The 21,985-nt window shown below is 39.3% G+C and overlaps 1 protein-coding gene across 1 annotated transcript in view; it reads left to right on the top strand.

Annotated features, from left to right (window-relative positions):
- The window catches only part of MAML2 (mastermind like transcriptional coactivator 2), a 401,688-nt gene that overhangs the window by 364,651 nt on the left and 15,052 nt on the right, over positions 1-21,985 (top strand). Inside the window, exon 3 of the mRNA XM_027563894.1 lies at positions 17,500-17,703. Within this exon, the coding sequence (XP_027419695.1) occupies positions 17,500-17,703 (204 nt within the window). The remainder of the gene's footprint in view (positions 1-17,499; positions 17,704-21,985) is intronic.

Genomic DNA, 21,985 nt, shown 5'->3' with positions numbered 1-21,985 from the left:
TGGAATAAGCTGTATTATCCAGATTTATTGCTTTTCCTCTAAAAGCAGTGACCATCCCACTTTCTTTTATGACCAAGGACCAGGGGAAATCCAAAGATTAGTACCTTCTTGGTATGGAAATCTATAGCACAGTATATGAATGAATGTCATATTTCCTGGGACAAAACCATGAATCCAACTGCCAAAAAAAAAAAAAAAAATGATTAACGTAAAGAAAATGTGTGAAAAACATATTCAGATTTTTGAAAGACCAAGGAAAAGTTGCAGCATTGGGGTACAGGAGGACCGAGATACAAGAGGATGATCATCTTAGTGTTAGGTGATAGGTATTTATTTTAAAGGAACTGACTTGTCCCTCCTTTCATATGATCTGGATAGCTACATTAATATTACATTTAACAGTATTTTGGGGGGAAATTCCCTGGGTGTCCAGTGGTTAGGACTCAGAGCTTTCAATGCCAGGACCCAGGTTCAATCCCTGGTCGGGAACTAAGATTTCACAAGCCATGGAGCATGACCTAAATAATAATAAAAAATAGTATTACTTTGTTTCTAAAGAACTCAAAAATACTTTAAACTTACTTAACCCTCAAAATATTTATTAATTTAACTACCTTTCTAAAGTGGAATACTAATGCTTGCCTAATGTCTTTTAAAAAAAAATCAACTTTTTAAAATGCTGTCAACACAGCTGTGTCTACAAGGAGAAAACTGAAGTCAAGACCTGGCAAGAATTAAATAAGTATGATGAATTTCAACTAAAATTTTATCCAGTAAATTAAGTCTTTAGATAAGATAATCAAGCTTCAGCTTATACCAAAACAACTGGTTGATTTAGTTAATTTAAATAACTTTTGTAAGCCAATTTTTGGGTAATACATAGGCCAAAAAAAACTAGTTGAATGATTCTAAAGGGTAAAAAATATGAAAGTGTTAGTGGCTCAGTCGTGTCCAACTCTGAGACCCCATGGACTGTAGCCCACAGGCTTCTCTGTCCAGGGAATCCTTCAGGCACAAATACTAGAGTGTGTTGCCGTTCCCTTCTCCAGGGGATCTTCCCAACCCAGGGATCAAACCCAGGTTTCCTGCTTTGCAGGTGGGTTTTTTTTTTACCATCTGGACCACCATAACTTTTGCAAGCTAATTATTTGGAGATACATAAGCCAAAAAAATTAAAAAATAGTTGACTGATTTTAAGTTTCCATGATATTCAGTGTTGTGGCATCTCACATATTTGGCCCAAGTTCTGTTAAGCTTTTGGACAAGCTAGAAATTTTTAAAATTATTTTTGTGTTTATTTTGTCTTATGTGGATGGCTAGATAACAATATTTTCAAATTATAAAGGGAATCCAATTGGTTCAAATGTAGTCACAGTTTGATTTAAATATTCGGAAATGCCCAGATAGATATTAAATGAACTGTTATTTGGATCCAGCCAGCAGTTGAAGAGCTGTTGCAGGCCCAGATGTATATCTTTTTAGAAAGTACCACATGGATCTGGAAAACACAAAACAGTGTAAACATTGGAAACTGTACAATGTATCAGTCTCCCTTCCTGCATTCTCTTCTGATCAGCAGTTAGGAACATAAGCCACAAATGTTTACCCGGTTGAAAAATCACTGGACAGTTATGTTCCAATCAAGGATCTGTTTCCAGTTATATAACAGAATCCACAATCAACATACCCAGATTGCTCAGAAAAAAGGTTAAAAGTTCAGATAACCCTGTATATGCTGAATTAAAGTTCACAATTTTAAGCATAAGAAGATTTTATTGTGTCTTGAACTGACAAATAACAAGAAATATTCTTGGGCAAAGCATTTTGTATACTTGATACTGATATTTGCCTTTCACTGAAGTTTGTGAAAGCAAACTTCTAATAAACTTTCTAATAAAACCTAAATAACTGCAAATCATGTTAGAAATAAAGTTTGATTTTCAAGTGATTATTTATTATTTATACAAATATATACTGAATATCTATGTTATGTCAGGCTTATGCATGCTGGTGGGGATGCATAGATGAATAAAACAATCCATATCCTTAAAGTACTAATAGTGTAGTAAGATAAAACAAACATGTAAGTAAATAAGTTATATAGTCTATAAAATAAACACAAAATATATTTGAGACTCAAGCAACACCAGTTACCGCAGTTACCTATGTGACTTTGTCTGAATTCTCTAATACCTTTGTCTGAATTCTCTATTCAAATGAATTAATATGAAGAGTCAGCTTGTGAGCCCAAACTGTACTAGAAACTTTTGTAGATGAAAAAATGTCTTAAAAAGTGGTTGACAGCTAAAAATAATTTAGTCTACTCCACCTTGTAATTCCAAACAACAGAAACAGAGAAGCTAAAATACTGTGTGTGTGTGTGTGAGATACCCTTTGTATTATTACTCAACATAATTAGTCAAATTTTAGGTATGTTTTTCTAGATTCATAGTCATAAAGTAATAGCAGATCTGGTAATAGGTGTGTATCTGATTTGACCAATGTAGACAGACAAGATAATCAGACCAGAGAAAGTTGACCTTTCCCATTCTTATGTGGTAGACTTTTCATTTAAGGTTATCATTTTCCTAAAACATTATTTTAGTACTCTGCAGATCAAAATGTGTTTGTATAGTTTGCATAAATAAGATTTGGTAAATAACTTGATTTTCTGGGAATTGAGCCAAGTGAAACCTCTAAGCTTTTGAAGTTCATCCCATAGTGATTATTAGGGAGAACTCAGCTTTTTGAAGTCCCACTGAAGTATTTAGTGGCTTGCTTCACTAATCCAGGGGAGACTTCAGGGCTACATTTAACAGAGAGCAGATGGCCCCTTTTTTAATGTCCTTTGTGGTCATTTTAATAATACATTCAAAAATAGCTAATCATGCCACGTTAGAGTAGATGGACACATTTGAGAACAATGGCAATAGTCACTGTACTGTATCATTGCATTTAGATTTCCATGTCTGTCAGACAACCTGCAGGGCTTCCCTGGCGGCACAGTGGTAAGGAATCCATCTGCCAATACAGGAGATACAAGTTCAATCTCTGGGTCGAGAAGATCCCCTGGAGAAGGAAATGGCAACCCATCCCAGGATTCTTGCCTGGGAATTTCCATGGACGGAGGAGCCTGGCGGGCTTCAGTCCATAGGGTAGCAAAAAAGTTGGAGACAACTTAGTGACTTAACAACAACAGACAGACAACCTGCAATAACTAAGAGGTTCTGTCATTTTCCATAAGAGGAGATACAGCAGAATTTGTAGGCTACTTTGCAGGTCAATACACTTCATATATTTTAGTGCAGAATGGATATTCAGATTGCAAAAATTACCTCTAGCAATGTATTTTGTAGGTATATTTTACAGAATCAAGGAAAAATACAGATTCCTTTACAGAATCAGTTCAGTAAAGACAGATATTATTAACAAAGCTGTGTATATATGGTTCTACATTGTATCTTCCACACAGATACATATGAACAGGATCATTATTCAGTTTAATATGTCTTTCAACATTTCTGTCTCTAAGCTCAATTCATTTCCCTCAGTCACTTAAGAAGATAACCTGTCTGATTTCCCACTCTCTACCCTCACTTGGATCAATCTGGTATTTGTTCACTATATGCAAAACCACTGCATGTCCTGTTGTTAGACTGCATTTCAGACTCAATGGAATAAAGGAGTCAAATTATTTCATCACGGTGGTATTTATTGTCACCTTGATTTCAATACAAATGGAATTTCAACTATTCTAGCACTAGAATGGAATTTGAGATCTTAACCTAACTTTCTTTTCTTAATGTTGGAGAAAGTAAAGCCTAGGGAGGTAAGAAGAGAGGACTATGAAATTAACAAGGTTCACAGGTCACAGGAAACAAATTCCTACAAGAATCAATGAAAGAATGTTATAATGTGTAAGAAGTTAAAATGGTCAAAGAAAACAATAGTGTAAAATAGGTGCTAACTTTTCTTGAATACCTGCTCTGACCCAGAGACATGTTTTACCTACATAATCTAATTTAAGCCAACACGGCAATAGTATGAGGAAGGTGTTATTAATTAGTCACCCCTTAATAGTTAAGAACTGAGACATAGAGGCTTTTATAACTTGTCCAAGAACAATTAGTAAGTTATGGAGGAAACATTTCAACCCAGGCATTCCGACTACAAAAGCAGCATTTTTCATCATTATAGTATTTTTGTCATGAGATGTGTGAGAATTTTCTTAGGTTTCTCATCTCTCCAATCTAAAGACATAAAAAGCTGTAAGTAGTTTATAAAATTTTTATTAACTTGAAATTCTAGGGCCAAAATTCCATATTGATTTTTGTTCTATTTCCAAAGGAAAAAAATCTTATATTTTTTCCAAGGTATAGAAACCATCTTTGGAAATCTTAAAAATTCCAGATTTGTTTCATATATAATTTGGACATCATTTTGATTTAAAAACCATTCCTTTAAAAGAGATTTTTTGGCTCCTTTTGAACTGTGGTGTTATCCCTTCTGTATTCTCCATTACTATTTGTTACTGGATTGCCTTAACTTTTAATAAGAACCGGAAATGCTGATAACTTATCCCATTCAAAACCACAATACTTTCTAAAACATTTCTAGAGGAATAGCACAGGTTTAGGGTATGTGTTAGTCGCTCAGTCATTTCCAAATCTTTCCAACCCCAGGGACTACAGCCCGCCAGGCTCCTCTGTCCATGGGATTCTCCAGGCAAGAATACAGGACTGGGTTGCCATGTCTACCTCCAGGGGATCTTCCTGATCCGGGGATTGAACCCCAGTCTCCTGCATTGCAGGAGGATTCTTTACTGTCTGAGTCACCAGGGAAGACCTTAGGGTATAAAACTGGTTGCTAACGTATGTTGCTTTGAAATAAATGTTTTTGTAAACAGGCATTATAAGCTTAATGTAGTTATCCATTATACAAAGAGAGAAGAAAAGGGAGTAATATGACACAATTTATAGAATAAACTCAACAAAGAATAAAAGTATGCTTAAACACAAGTTCCTAGTCTTGTTTTAGTTGGTGGAGGCAGTGGTGATAATACTTAGCTGTTGCTAAATTCTACTCACTGAGCACATCTCTGGATGATTATTGTTGTTCAGTCACTATGTCCAACTCTTTGCAACTCCGAGGACTGCAACCCACCAGGCTACTCTGTCCATGGGATTCCCCATGCAAGAATACTGGCGTGGGTTTCCATTTCCTTCTCCACTGGATGACTAATGCTTGCTGGTTTATTGCTGATATTATTACAAAGATCACACTCTCCTCACTATCTGACAATCAGAAATTGTATATTATTTAGATCTATGCCTGTTGTTGGAGAAGGCCATGGCACCCCACTCCAGTACTCATGCTTGGAAAATCCCATGGACGGAGGACCCTGGAAGGCTGCAGTCCATAGGGTCACTGAGGGTCGGACATGACTAAGCGACTTCACCTTCACTTTTCACTTTCATGCTTTGGAGAAGGAAATGACAACCCACTTCAGTGCTCTTGCCTGGAGAATCCCAGGGACGGGGGAGCCTGGTGGGCTGCTGTCTATGGGGTTGCGCAGAGTCAGACACGACTGAAGCGACTCGGCAGCAGCAGCAGCATGCCTTGTTGTGTGACTATGTTTATATTTGTACTCATATTCAGTAAATATCAAATTGACTTGAGGAAATATTAATATTTATTCCAATAAATATTAATATAGCACATCTGCTACTATATGAAGCCCTTCATTTACTTTATGTCATTTGTTCTTAACCAGCACCTTTTGAGGTATTAGAATCCACATACAGCTTTGGAGAAAAATGGAGTTTGGATTTGAACCTAGTTTTGTTTGATCCCAGAATGACTATTTCACATTGCTGCCTACCCACTCAAATTGCTTTTAGAAAAGAGGGGTTTTTTTTAGATTGTTGCCTTTTACCTTGTTTTATTAAGCCTTCAAAGTATTTTGCAATTTCAAGGCATACATGTTAAAAAAAGAATCAAATTTCTTAACCTGTCTCCTCCACTTTAAAGTTGGAATTATAATTAAAACAGAATTAATGTGGAAATTAAAGAGGTAATAAATGTCACGCCTGCAACGCATGCCCTGGTATATAGCTTTCAAAACTGGCAACTGTCAGTAGAAATCGTATTTCATCAGTGAGCCTTCCTCCTGCCTAACAACACAGAGGCAGTAATTGTCATTGTCATCATCGTCATCATCAAAACCTCCATCATCACTCACCACTAGCTCTTTTCCTTCCTAACACATCCTTTATGCCCTGGGCCCGTCTCAGGCGGCACACCCATTAAAGCAACACTGGATGTAACAACTTCACTCCACCTTTGCCTTCTCTTCTACACTGGCCTGCCAGTGGCCTTTGAAAAGAGCCAGAGTTTTCATCCCATTTGCCTGACAGCAAGTTCTGTCCTCATTTGCTTCTTTGCACAGCTTCGTTTTTTCATGTATTTATTTACACAAAAACATGCATAGAGTCCAGTGTACCCTGAGAATATCGTGATGGACATTTATAATTCTAAGCATTTATAATGGGAGGTAGATATAAGCAAACAGGTGATTGTGATCCAGGGTGAGAAATGCTACCTATTGGATCAGTACCAGCTGTTAGGGGAGCACGGAAGAGCGCACTGCACAGCCTTGGGAAGTCAGAGGACATTCCCTGAAAAAGGACATCTGCACTGAGCCTGCAATGAATGTTTACTTGGTAGGGAAGGACACGGGAAGAGTCTCCCAGGCGGAAAGGACGTGAGCACATAGAAAATTGTGGAGAGGAGAAAGAGGTCTGGGATACTGGAGGATTTCGAGTGGTTTAATATCACTATGGTATAAAGTAAATAAAGGGCATGTTGAGAGATGAAATGGGAGGAAAGATACAGAGGCCAGATCATAGAAGGACTTACTTCTCTACTATTTGGGAGAGTTAGGATTGATTCCAAAGGCGGGGAGGATCCATGAATGGTTTTAACCCAGACTTGCAGGGTAGAGAATATATCCAAGGGGGAAATCATTTCTCTTCTTTCCTAAACGCCAACCTTTGGGGGATGGGAGGTGGAGTGCTCAACCTGAGGTCTCTGGATGGTCTATGGATGTTTTAAAGATTTGTAAGCACCCTGAAATTATAAACAAAATTGTCGACTGTGTGTGTACTTGAGGGGAGGAGAGTAGAGACCGAATCCACAGCTTTGTGAAATCTTCAACAGACACTGTTATCCAAAGAGAAGTTTGAAACCACTGCTCTAGGGGGAGCAAGCGAAAGCTAAGTTACAGAGCAGAAATTTCAGGTCTGCTACAAAGAGCCTTCTGAAGTTGAAGAGTTTCTCTTTTAAGAAAACGTTCTCATTTCTTCCCCTGAGTTACCAAACGCTTCCCACTCCATCCTGACCCGCTGACGTTTTGTTCCTGGCCACTCTCCCACCTAAATGCTGCTTCCTCGCTCATGGAACTGTTCTTCTGTGCCAACCCAAAGTAAATGTCCACCCCAGAGGCTAAGAATAGACGCAGTGTTCGGGTGACTTGAAAATTAGGTAACATCTGAAGAATGAACTCTACAGTGACCACAAACTCATTCTAATCATTTGAACCAAACAGATTGTAAACATGTGATCAAGGTTTCCCTGCGGGGTGGGGGAGAAGGTTCTGAGCAAAGCAAAGAAAAATGCCCTATCAAATAGAAGAGAAAAGCAGTTACTGTTCAGAGTTCCAGAGGACAAAGAAAAATATTAATCGAAATACATCCTTCTGTGTTTGCATATTCTACCTTTCAACATCTCCCGACCCATCCCCCAACCCCAAGCAAGCTAGTTGTATCTGAAAAGCTATCATTCTCTCCGGCAAATAGACTTTATGCCATTCATTTCTCCTTAATGTATTTTCCTGGATTTGGATATGGTTTTTCATCTTTTCACTTGGTTTTGTAACTTTGTTACAAGTCAATTCCTTAATCTTTCTGGACAGTGTCTTCAACTGTAAAATGCAGCTGGATGGTTGATCTGTAAGTTTCTTTTCAGTTTCCACTATTTGTAATGGTGGCTGGAGTGGAGGGCTGTTGTAAACAGATCTCATGATTGTTGTTGTTCTCATTCAGTTGCTGAGTTGAGTCCAACTCTTTGCAACCCCATGGACTGAAACACACCAGGTTTCCCCTCCTTCACCATCTCACAGAGTTTGCTCAAAGTCATGTCCTTTGAGTCAGTGATGCTATGAGTTGGTGACCTCATGATAGATATTTCTTAATTCCCAGCTTGCCTGTTGCTACCAAAATTGCTGGGTACTTTTCTCTAAGGCATTTTATCAGTTTAATGTAAAAGACCAAAATACTTAGCATGACTTGGATAGTACAGCCAAATAGAGCAAAGGTCAGCACATTTTTTCCATAGAGGGCCAGATAGCAAATATTTTAGGCTTGTGGGTCATAAGGCCTCTGTCACAACTATTCAACTGTGTCACAGTGTGGAACCAGCTGCAGACAATATATAAATGAATGTGTATGGCTATGTTCCAATAAAATTTTATTTACCAAAAAAGGTAGCCAGTTGGATTTGACTGATCATGTCATAGTTTAATGACCCTTGAAATAAATGATTGGAAACCCAAGACAGCAGTGTTCTATCCCTTCATTCTTTCTGTTTAAAGGTTGTTTCCTGGATGACTTCCTGATCTTTGTTCTGTTATCATTGTCACTGCTATTGTTGTGTCAAACAATAACTTTTCATTTATTTTAGCCACTCGCAGCCACCTCACCCTCCATGCCCCCAAATAAATATCTTAAGTGGGCCTGCGGTCTTGTCGGGAATCTGAAACAGTTAAGGCAGCTTGTTTCTCAGGCATAGAGATAAATAAATGGCTTCATAAGTTAGATAGCTCAGAAGATGAATAGCCTGGAGGAACAGTTGAGCTGTTAGTTCACGGAGACAGGGAAAGAAGAAGAGGGAAAGAGACAAGGGAGGGAAAGAGATTGATTGAAACAGCAAACCAGTTTGTGAGATCTACTGTACAAACTTGCCCAGCTGGGTACTTTATCTTGAATTTGTTTTGCAAATTGCAGATGCTTCACTCTAGGAGCCAAGAAAAAGAAAGGGCAGTCATTCCACGCCAAAACACTCTCATGGATCCTAAGTAACTTACATTACTTCATTTTTGTGGGGGAAAAAAAAAACCATTATATATTCCCCTTCCAAAATAAGTTAAGAGCAACAGAGAGCTCGTTTTACCCAGATGCCCAGATTATTAGTTTCTTTTTTTTTTTAATATTGAGAGAACAATGATTGTCTGATAACTGCTTGCTTTGTGAAACTTATTATGTCACTGTTCAGCCCACAAAACTGCTTTAACAGTAAAGCTGACTGAATTCAATGAGTCTTAATTTTTCAACGTACTTCAGTACAATCAAGGATATTTTTGTTTGCTGCTCTAGGACATGTCTAATTGGACTCCATTCACCTTTTGCTGAAATCAATCGTGCTTCACAGAACCCCTGCATGCCTTTCAAATGAAAGAGGAAATTCTGGCATTTTTATTAGCTAACATTTTTTTAAAAGATCTCTCACATATTGACCATGTCTTACAGAGCCGTTTTATCAAAGTCAGACCTGGGGCCCAGTCTATACTCTGGTGTCTGTTACTGAGGTTTGCGGGGTTTCCTTCATACATACTCTTCCTTTAATTATTTTATGCCTGAAAATTGTAAAGAAGAGGGTATTGGTGAATTAGCTGTTAGGACTAAAATAGTGGGGTTTGCTTCTAATTTTTAATTTGGACATTTTTTTCAAAAGGACTTCAAAATGTTTCAGAGGGAAACAGGTGATAAGGCGTGCGTGCGTGCTCAGTCGCTTCAGTCGTGTCTGACTCTTTGCGACCCTATGGACTGTAGCTTTCCAGGCTCCTCTGTCCGTGGGATACTCCAGGTAAAATTACTGGAGTGGGTTGCCATGCCCTTCTCAAGAGGGTCTTTCCAACCCAGAGATCAAGCCCAAGTCTCCTGCGTCTCCTGCATTGCAGGAGATTCTTTACCAATGAGCCACCAGGGAAGTCCTTAGGTGATAATAAGGACAGGTAATTTGTCCTCTAAGGAAAAGAGGGTCTCGTTTAGAAGAGTTCAGGTGTTTCCTTAATCTTCGGCCAGATTTCATTGACATAGTTTGTGATCTTGTCGAGTTAATGCTTCCCGTGCTGATCCACGGACAAGATCTAAGTCAATAAAGTAAACACATTTGGAAAGTATTCATTTGCCATATTTTCCATACATTAAAATATGTATCCAGTTTCCTATAAACATAAATCAACCTTACACGCTGCCACTCACTTGTGAGCATGTTTTGATTTATCCAGCTGAAAGGTTTGGTCATCATATATCTGATCTCCTCAAGCCCATTCTGGAAGATAAATCTCCCATCCATAGTCCAGCTGGAAAACTTGGAAACATAGACAAACTTCAGGGTTTTTCAACCAGCTGAGTGGTTTTTGATCCCCAAGGCCTGAAAGATGCATGATGCACAATAGATGTTCAACAAATATCTGTTGAATGAATAAGAGTAGTGGAAGATAACAGTTCTAAAAATATAGCTTGATTATGGGCAGAATTTTATTAAAAAGATACAGAAATGCTTTCATTGGTCTAGCAGTCCTGTGCAGGACTGAAATAAAAATTCAGAATCTTTAACCATATTTAAGTACTTGGCATACAATCCTAACTCAGTTGCTTAGCCAATGCTGTAAAAGAAATTCAAAATCTTAAATACATATCACAGACATATACACACACACAATCAGATGTGGAAAACTGTAAGTGCATATTAAATGTAAATTTATATTAAATCCCAGGAGGATAGAATCAGAAGCCTGTTTTCTATGTTAGCATCAAACACCATAATCTATCGGAAAAACAGAAAAAAAAAACACACACACACACACAAAATGAAAGATCATTCAAGTTCATAATTTGCACTAGTCTCTAGAAAATAAGTTTTCTACCATATAAAAGACAACATTAATAGAAATAGCTTAATTCATTCACAGTCTCACACACACACTCACACACACTGTCACGTACAGGCTGAGATTGTGCCCTTTTACCACGGTCTTCAAGCTTTTGAGGAGAAAATGAGTGTTGAAGGAGAAACACGTGGTTTCTATTAAGTCAAGTTCTTCATGGGCTAAGTGTAAGGCAAAGAGTGAGGCTGAGTATGGAAATCAGAGCCAACGGATGGGAGCATATTTTTCTTTCAAAATATTTTATGTACTAAAGTTTGCACAACATCTTGGCAATGACAGCAAGCCTGTGTAAGGAGGTGTTTGGTGTTTCATAGCTAACATAAGGGCAAAAAAATGTAGCGGCAGCCAAATATTACTTCCATCATGAGCAGAAAGAACGTGTGTGGTAGAATACATGGTAAGGCCCGTGGGCTAGAGACTACAAGGTTTAAAAATCTACAAAATTCCAAAAGAGAGCTTATCCTTATTTTTATATCTTTTAGTATTGTAAAGGAATGAAACTAAATTTGGCATAGTCCATCTGTTTGATTAGAGAGAGAAAGAAACAGAGTTACATTTTCTTGGCATGCAGATCTTTTATAAATCTTAGCAGAGGGTGGTTTTCCAGATTTCACTGGAAATTATTTTGATGGTGATCACCAATTCTGCCAACATCAAGCGTTCAGTCCACCACTTTCCTTTCTCTTTGTTTTTCCCCTAAATACATTCTTAATCTTCAGAACATAGAAGACTGCCTCGCACATAGGAGATACTCAGTAAAATTTTTCAAATTCATTGATGGATGGACAGATGGATGCACAGATGACAAGGCTGGGCATAAGGAGATCTGGACTTTAATCCTAAGGCAGTAGTATCATACCACCTAATGCAAATTATTACACATTGCTTTTTACTGCAGTAAATTTCAGTATATATGTGGTGTTTGTGATGTATGTATCATAGATTCCCAGCTAAAATGTAAGTCAGAGAGGTTTTTTTCCTTGGTTGGCCATGCTGTGCAGCACATGAGATAGTTCATCAATGCTCCCTGCATTGGGACTGCGGCATCTTAACCACCAGACCACCAGGGAAGTCCCAGAGATCTTTTTTTAATTGAACTATAGTTGATTTACAATGTTGCGTTTGTTTCCGGGTGTGCAGCAAAGTGATTCAGTTTATATATATATATTTATATATATAAACCCATATATACCCATATGGGCTTCCCTGGTGCTCAGATGGTAAAGAATCTGCCAGTTCGGTCCCTGGGTCAGGAAGATCCCCTGGAGAAGGGAATGGCAACTCACTCCAGTACTCTTGCCTGGAGAATTCCATGGACAGAATAGTCTGGCAGACTATAGTCCATGGTGGTCGAAAAGAGTCAGACACCAACTGAGCGACTAACACACAGACACACACACACACACACACATTTATATATATATTCAGTTTTATGTACATACATATTCAGTTTTATGTATGCGCAAAGAGTTGGACACGACTGAGCGACTGATCTGATCTGATCTGATATACAAGATATTATAGAAACCATTATAATTCATTACAAGACATTGATTATAGTTTCCTATGCTATAGTATGACCTTGTTGTTTATCTATTTTATGTATAGTAGTATCTGCTAATCCCGAATTTCTAATTTATCTCTTTCTCCATACTCCTGTCCCCTTTGGTAACTATAAGTTTTTTTTCTATGTCTGAGAATGTGTTTCTGTTTTGTAAATAAGTTCATTTGTATCATTTTTTTAGATTCCACATATAAGTGTATCATATGTTTGTCTTTGTCTGATTTACTTCACTTAGTATGATAATCTCTAGCTCTATCCATGTTGCTGTAAATGGCATAATTCTATTCTTTTTTATGGCTGAGTAATATTCCACTGTGTGTGTGTGTGTGTGTGTGTGTGTGTGTGTGTGTGTGTGTGTACATATATGCATGCAGGGGTTTCCCAGGTGGCTCAGCAGGAAAGAATCCACCTGCAACACAGGAGCCACAGGAGATGCCAGTTTGATCCCTGAGTCAGAAAGATCCCCTGGAGGAGGGCATGGCACTTGAGTATTCTTGCTGGAGAATCCCATGGACAGAGGAATCTGATGGGCTACAGCCCAAAGTATTGCAAAGAATTGGACCCGACTGAAGCTACATAGCACACGTGCATGCGTGTATACCACATCTTCTTTATCCATATAAGTGTTAATGGACATGGAGGCTATTTCCATGTCCTGGCTACTGTAAATAGTGCCACTATGAATATTGGGGTGCATGTATCTTTTCAAATTATTTTTTTAAATTTAACATTTCTACTAAAACAGTTTTCATGCAGCAAAAGAGTCACTGATGTATACAATAGTCTTTTGGACTCTGTGGGAGAGGGAGAGGGTGGGATGATTTGGGAGAATGGCATTGAAATATGTACAATATCATATATGAAACGAGTCACCAGTCCAGGTTCAATGCATGATACTGGATGCTTGGGGCTGGTGCACTGGGACGACCCAGAGGGATGGTATGGGGAGGGAGGAGGGAAGAGGGTTCAGGATGGGGAACACATGTATACCTGTGGCAGATTCATTTTGATATATGGCAAAACCAATACAATATTGTAAAGTTAAATAAAATAAAATTTAAAAAAAAAAACAGTTTTCATGGAATACAATGCTGAAATCAACAACAATAAGTTCTCTTAATTACTTTCACATTCCACTTAACAATACAGCCAAGTCATTTAATTATATTAATTTCCCTTTAATTTCATGGATTTGTAAAAAAATTAACTTCCAATCAATACACAATAAATTAGGTCATTCTTCTTTGTACAATTTGCATTTAACATAGTACCTGAATCATAATAGATACTTAATCATATTTGCTAAATAAAATTATTAAAATCACCCATCAAAATAGAATTTTCATCTCTTCCAGATCAATGGTAACTCTGTCTTTAGCTTTTTAAGAACTGTTCTCCACAGGGGCTGTACCAGTGTACACTCCCATCAACAGTGTAGGAAGATCCCCTTTTCTCCACATCCTCTCCCATTTATTGTTAGTAGATTTTTTGATGATGGTCTTTTTGACTGGTGTGAGGTGATACCACAGTATAGTTTTGATTTCTTTAATAATGAGGGATGTTGAGCATCTTTCTATGTCCCTGTTGGCCATCTATATGTCTTCTTTAAAATATAAAGCCAAAGATCTTTTTTTTTTTTTTTTAAGCCAGAGATCTTAACTTCAAATGCACACATGGGCCAGATAACTAATAGAAATGGGGGGAAAGGGTGCAAGTAATAAAATAAGAATAGTGGGGAGCATGGCCACCTGCATAGCACGAGGGCCTTGGTGTTTATAAAATGATGGGCGCTGAACATACACATGCCGTCCAAGTGCGTGTGAAGCACAAGCTCCTTCACAAAAGCAACAGTTTCTAAAACATCTCTGCTCCACACAAATAGAGAGATAGGGAAATAAGAAAAATATTAATTGCTATAATTTATCTAGTGCCTAGAACTGTTCTAAATTTCATCCAGCTTAATCTTAGGTCATAAATATAATTACCTTCACTTTATACAAGGAAATTAAGACAGAGTACATAGTAAATGTATACTGATTGCTTTGTTAAATTGGATGATAAAAACAGCACAGCAAAGAACAAAGTAGCAGGACCCTAAGCTGAACCCCTAATCCACAGGAGAGACGCACACTCCAAGGGAGAGTCTTGGTGGCTTGCAGGACCATCTTTCCCAAGAGTCAATAGATTTAAGGCTGAGAGCTCTGACTGAACATTGGGCACAGATGTGTTAGGAATAGTTCCATTCCTTTAAGATGCTCAGAGGATGTTCCTACCTCAGTTGCTGTCTAGTCACTCAGTCATGTCTGATTCCTTGCGGCCCCATGGACTGCAGCATCCCAGGCTTCCCTGTTCTTCGCCGTCTCCTGGAATTTGCTCCAATACTTGTCCATTGAGTCGGTGATGCCATCCAACCATATCATCCTTTTTTGCCCTCTTCTTCTCCTGCCCTCAATCTTTCCCAGCATCAGGGTCTTTTCCAGTGAGTTGGCTCTTCACATCATGTGGCCAAAGTATTGGAGCTTCAGCTTCAGCATCAGTCTTTCCAGTGAATATTCAAGGTTGATTTCCTTTAGTTTTGACTGGTTTGATCTCCTTGCTGTCCAAAGGACTCTCAAGAGTCTTCTGCAGCACCACAATTTGAAAGCATCAGTTCTTTGATACTCAGCCTTCTTGATGTTCCAACTCTCGCATCCATACATGACTACTGGAAAGACCATAGCTTTGACTATACAGACCTTTGTTGGCAAAGTGATGTCTCTATTTTTAATATGCTGTCTAGGTTTATCATAGCTTTCCTACCTCAGAGTTGACTCTAATTATTCTCACGAACTGGTGAGGAGGACCAGCTGCTTCCAGTCCCCCCACCTCTGCCTTTCTCCCCAAAACATGCCCTTTCCAGGTGCCTGATTGAGAGTTACCCCTGAAAGGAATGCTCAACACACGTTTGCTGCACAGAGAGATGGCTTGGCCCAGAGCATGAAGCTCTATCTCTTCCTATCTCAACTAAGAGACAGTATAGTGATTGAGAACTGGATTTCTGGAGTCAGGCAGGCCTGATTTAATATTCCTCAGCTGCTTAAAGCTAAGTGATCTCTCAGAGGCAGATTTCTCATCTGCAAAATACTAGTTCTTGCTCATTGTTCTGTGAGGAGGATGAATTGAAATAAATCACCTAAGCCGCTAAGCACAGTGTATACGTGCTCATGTTCAGTCGTGTTGGACTCTTTGTGACCCCATGGACTGTAGCCCCTCAGGCTCCTCTGTCTGTGGGGTTTCCCAGGCAAGAATACTGGAGTGGGTTACCATTTCCTTCTCCAGGGGATCTTTCCAACCCAGGGATTGAACCCAGGTCTCCTGCATTGGCAGGCAGATTCTTTACCACTGAGCCACTTGGGAAGCTCCATAAACACAGTGACTGGCCTGTAACAAACCTTAGTACATGGTCATTTTAGAATTATTTTGTATCCCTTTGCCCTTGAGGCAGTTGGTGAACTCTGTATCCCCAGGGATTACTGAAGCAAGACCGCATACCCGGGTTTTGGACTGGTGGCTTTTTTTTTTTCTTTTTTAAGCTCAACAGATAACTAAAGAAAGAGAAGGCAAGTCCACACATGGATTACCTACTGCTTACCACTCATCAGACATCATGGGAGCTGCTTTATCTTTTTAATCTCTTGTAACCTCACACAGTCCAGGTGGGAATGAAAGTTGAATTTTATTGCTCCCATATAACTAGTGTTTCTCAAAGAGCATTCTCTGGACCCATGAGCATTAGAATCGCCTGAGTAGGTACCTGATCTGCAGCCTCAGAGTTTCTGGAGCAAGGCAGATCCTTTGATTTAGTACTTGTATAATTTGTCTAAACTTGAGTTTATATTTTCTTGTATTTGATGTGTAAACATGTCATTTCTTCCTGGTAAGTTCTCCAAAATGAGGACTATGTTTTCTAGTTTTCTTGTAACCCCAACAGTATATAGCTCAATCCTATACACACACACCATTGGGAATTAGTAGAATCTCTGGCTGGGTTTAGCTTTGTGCCCTGGCATGTCCTGACCTGTCAATGCTGAAAGATTGATAGATACCTCAAATCAGAATGGCAGTTCACCAATACTATTTAATATGCAACTGTGAGTCTTTGACCAATAACTTCTAATTGTTCTTTTCATTTAGTGTGCTGCAGTTCCTGTCTTATTGATCAGGGAGGAAAATTAACAGATCTGGACATTAACCCTCCAGGTTCCTCTATCCATGAAATTCTCCAGGCAAGAATACTGGAGTGGGTTGTTATGTCCTCCTCCATGGGATCTTCCCGACCCAGGGACTGAACCTGGGTCTCCTTCATTGCAGGCAGATTCTTTATCATCTGAGCCACCAGGGAGACAAACCCCTGAAGGGTGAAATCCCTAACAACTTTCAGTGTTTGTGAAACAGAAACTCACAGGTTCTCCTTATCACAGAAAGCCAGGCCCCTTCTGTCCAAAATGGTTATCCAACATTTAAATGCATGAATTGAAATGATGTTTATTGTAGGATCAGCCATGATATGGGCTAACTTTAGGGAAAAGGAAGAACTTGTTACTTTATGATGTGTTTGTTCCTGAGCAATTGAGAGGTTTGCTGTACGTTTTTACGATAATTTTCTTTGAGGTTCCATAAACACCTTCTGGAATGTGGAGGTTCCCCCATCAGAGTCATATGAGAGCTTTTCCAGTTCCCTAATGTCATTAACCCAGCTGCTTTCGTTGCTGTGACATGCAATTATTTCTCCTACATTTAAAAAGCGATTCTCTGATCTCCAACCCATTAACCTTGTTTGATCTTAACAAGCTGAAAAATGTTTGGAATCTAAGCTTATGATCTCGGCGTGACTTTTTTTCTTTTAATTCACAGTAGCTTTCCGCCCCCCTCCCTTTCTCTTTTTCAGGATCAACACTCTGTGGTAGGCCAGAACGCGGGCCCCAGTCCAAGTCCCAACCCCTGCTCAAATCCAAACACTGGAAGTGGTTACATGAACTCCCAGCAATCACTGTTGAATCAGCAATTGATGGGAAAGAAACAGACTCTGCAGAGGCAGATCATGGAGCAGAAACAGCAGCTTCTCCTCCAGCAGCAGATGCTGGCTGATGCGGTAAAATGTTCTCCTAATTCCTACCGTGCATACCTGTTGGCCCAACAGAGGGAATTCATCAGTTTCCATTTCTACTTGCTGCCCTTGTATCTGTGTCCCTCTATGGCACAGCAACCAGGGTGTCTTGACTGTAAGAGAGATTAATTCCATACATAAAGTGCTACAGGGCAAAAAAAAAAAAAAAACTTGATTTACCAGGTGCTGGACAGTTGGAATCCACAGCACCTGGGCTGATTAGCCCTGCCCAGCCCAGGAATGTTCAGAACCACCACATAGGCCTTGGAATCAGGAAAAAGAAACCAGTGTTGTTCCACAGTGCCGAGGGGCAGAAAATAGGGACAAAACTTTAATCAACTCAAATCCAAACTGATTTTAGAGATAAAAGAGTTTTCAAAGCAGCTTTAAAAGCCAGTGTGGAGTTCCAAAACTTAAAATTTGGCTTCCAAAATAAAGTATCTCAGAATAGATTTCTTTCTTTCTTTCTTTTTTTTTTTTTTTTTAAGGAAACTGAAAGTGTATTTCCCATTTCCTCACATTTAAGTGGCTTTACCTTAAAGGCTTGGGCTTCCCTGGTGGCTCAGAGGTTAAAGTGTCTGCCTACAATGCGGGAGACCTGGGTTCGATCCCTGGGTCGGGAAGATTCCCCTGAAGAAGGAAATAGCAACCCACTCTAGTATTCTTGCCTGGAGAATCCCATGGACGGAGGAACCTGGTGGGCTACAGTCCACGGGGTCACAAAGAGTTGGACACGACTGAGCGACTTCACTTTCACTTTCACCTTAAAGGCAAGGTCGTTCTCGCTCACATACTACCTAAGTATCTGCTCGTCCCTTCTGTATTCTCAAACTCATACATTCAACAACTGATCCAAACCCTTCCTTCCTCCTAAGACCAAAACCCCTTCTCCAGATTTCTTGATTCCCTTCAAACTGTTTGGCCGAATTAAAGAAGAAAGAGGAAAATTAACCATCTCCAGGTTGATAGAGCTAAGGTACACAGAAAATAAAATAAGGACAAATTTATCCTCAAGGAGCTTTGCAGTGAGCAGAAACCCAGGTGTAATAAGGGCTGTAATTCTTCAGTAAATATTTACTAATTCACAATGGGGCTACAGCCATAAACAAGACAACCCTGTCTATGTCCTTAAGGAGCTTAGAGCCTTCTGGAGGTGTCAAACAGGCAATTGTAATATATATGATTAAATACTGTGATGTGGGAACTACCAGAAATGATTTCAGAGAGCAAGTTATAGCTACTGAAGATCTGAAAGTGAAGAAGGAGATGGAAGGAAGAACAGGGGACTGTCCAACCAGAAGAACCAGCATATTCCAAGACTCAAAGTAATACAACATATTAGGCTTGCTGAGGGAGGTCATGTATACACAGATAGGGAATGAAAGGCTAGGAGGCCAGAGATCAGAGACCAGAGGCATTTGCAAATCAGAATTTGCATTGTCTGAAAAGCAATGGGGAGGACTTCAAAGCATTTTAAACAAGTACTTGATTCAGACTTGATTTGCAGCATAATAGGCACTTTCCAAGTAGCACTAGTGGTAAAGAACCTGCCTGCCAATTCAGGAGACATAAGAGATGTGGGTTCAATCCCTGGGTCAGGAAGATCGCCTGGAGGCACGCATGGCAACCCACTCCAGTATTCTTGCCTGGAGAATCCCAGGGACAGAGGAACCTGGCAGGCTACGGTCCATAGGGTGGCAAAGAATCTGACACAACTGAAGTAACTTAGCAACAAATAAGTACTTGATTCAGATTTGATTTGCATTATAATAAAGGTATAAAGGGCTCCCCAGGTGGCTCAGTGGTAAAGATTCTGTCTGCCAATGAGAGAAACATAGGTTTGATCCCTGGGTTGGGAAGATTCCCTTGAGAAGGAAATGGCAACCCACTCCAGTATTCTTGCCTGGGAAATCCCATGAACAGAGGAGCCTGATGGGCTACAGTCCATGGGGTCCCAAAGAGTTGGTTTTTTGGGGAGCTTCCCTGGTGGTTCAGATGGTAAAGAAGCCGCCTACAATGCAGGAGTTACAGATTTGATCCCTGGGTCGGGAGGGTGGCTGGAGACCAAGAGGTATAGCCTAATGTGTGTATTTGTTGGTTAGTTTGAGACTGTATTATGAAATATTTAATTTATAGTGAAAAGTATAAATCATAATATAACAATCTTTTTTTTAAGACATGACAAAATGGAATTAATTTTAGAGTCCAGAGCATGTGAGAAGAAATAGTGAGAAATAAATGTGTTTGACTCAAATAAGGAGTAGTGAGAAATAAACTTACAGGTGAACTTGAGTGCTGCCCTAAGGTACAGGGGAACCACTGACCAGATGGCTAAATGACACAACTAATTTCTACCATAAATCACAGTTTTGAAAACTCCATTCCTCCTACCCACTCCCTCCCTTTCGATGATCTTCATAAACAATACAGCTTGGAAATAAGGGCAGTAGATGAGAAAAACAGATAATCTAAGATTGGCTCACTGGGTACACGTTCATCGTTGCCATCAACACTACTAATCTGTTGACTGATAGCAGGCAGAGGCTGAATTTCTGGATTTTCAGCTCTCATTAAAAGGCAAGGAGATATCCCCTGAGGGTCTTGTCCTGGCCCCATCCTAGCTCCCATGGAGCCCCGGTTGAGTCACCACTGGGACAGGTGCAAAGGGCAGAGGCATAAGCTATGGGAGATGAATGGGAATGAGGCTGCTGTTTTTGTGATTTTTATCAGCCATTCACATTTCTTTTTGTTTGGCCACCATTGAGGGTGCCTGTGCTTTTTAGCATATCCAGGAGGAAACCGTCTTTGATGCCACTTTACATTAGCATATGCTTTGTAGTCATTTGCAGTCAGTTGGCAAGGCTAGATAGGCGCCTAAATGGAGACATTTTTCTCATAAAAGTGTATTATCCTTGTTCTCTATTATTCTCCCACCAGTGAGACACAAAGAAGAGAGATGAGTAGAACTTGTTAACAATGGGCATCAGAATCACCAACATGTCTTGTGTACCTACTCTGTGCCAGGCACCATGCTGAGTTTTTACAGAATTAAAAGGATTAATCCTTTCAAGGGGAGTTTGAGGGAGGTCCTAGAGTTAACCACATTTTACATTTTGAGATGGCAAAACTGAAGCAAGACAGATATGGGCCACAGAAGATGATTTCTATGTTCGCTTTTTGGGTTCAAGATATCAGAATATGAGACACTGGTTGTGAAGTTAAATTTCATGTTGCACAGAAATAATTCACAGGGGTGGCCTGTGGGTTTCCACTTGCTTAGACTGGGGATGTCATTCTCTTGCGAACAGAGCCGTCTTCATTCAGTGTTGGAGTCTTGACTTTGCTGCTCTTCACCACAAAGGGAGCACCATCAGGTGACAAGATGGCAATTCTATCACAGCCCATGTTTAAGGCCATGAACTCTAGCTCATTTGTGAACAAGTACTTTAAGAAACTCAGGTTCCAGAGATACATATGTTACTATATGTTACTCTTTGAACAACCTAAGTAACCCCTCAGGAGAACAAAACATCAATAAGTAGGTTGAATATACACAAAAATAAACCCAGATTTGAAATCTAGTCCTTAATGGAGAACCAAGGGGCCTAATTATCACATGTGTGTGTGCATGAATTCTGTTTTCTTGAACAGAAACACCTAATTACATAAGAAAATAGAATGGATGCTTCTGAAAAAGAGAAGACTTCAGAAAGTCCCATGCTTGGCATAAAAATCAAAACTCTCAGCTTGCACAATAGTTTACAGCAGGAATGGTTGAATATTGCCACATTTGGGTTCATGGAACATCTCAAGCTGTTTCTTGAACATTTAGGGTTTGGGCAAAACCAGAAAGAGTTTCACCAACCACTTTTTCCCTTAATTTGTAAACCCATGTTTAAAAGAAATGTAATCCATATGTTTCTGATTCATTTACACTTAGCTCATCAAAATTGTGTTTTATATGAATTACTTGATGCCCCAAATTCCCTCTGAGCCTTTCAAGTCTTTCTCCTTTGAAACAAGAATTTGAATTTGGTTTGTTGTTGTTTTAAAGCCACTTTTTTTTTTCCCCTTTATAGTTGATTTATTCAACTTAGAAGGTTTGGAATTTGATGGGAAACTGAGAAATACATGGTTTAAGTGGTTCTAAATTAGGTAGCCCACATTTGACTTCCATCTAATTTACCCATCTGTTACAAGGTTTTCTTTTCTATTTATTGATTTTTCTGTAACTATATTGTATCTACTATTGTGAGCAAGAATCCCT

The sequence above is a fragment of the Bos indicus x Bos taurus genome, chromosome 15, assembly GCF_003369695.1.
Source record: "Bos indicus x Bos taurus breed Angus x Brahman F1 hybrid chromosome 15, Bos_hybrid_MaternalHap_v2.0, whole genome shotgun sequence".
Taxonomy (NCBI): domain Eukaryota; kingdom Metazoa; phylum Chordata; class Mammalia; order Artiodactyla; family Bovidae; genus Bos; species Bos indicus x Bos taurus.
Note: the sequence above shows the minus strand (reverse complement) of the source record. Positions and strands in the feature narration are given on the sequence as shown.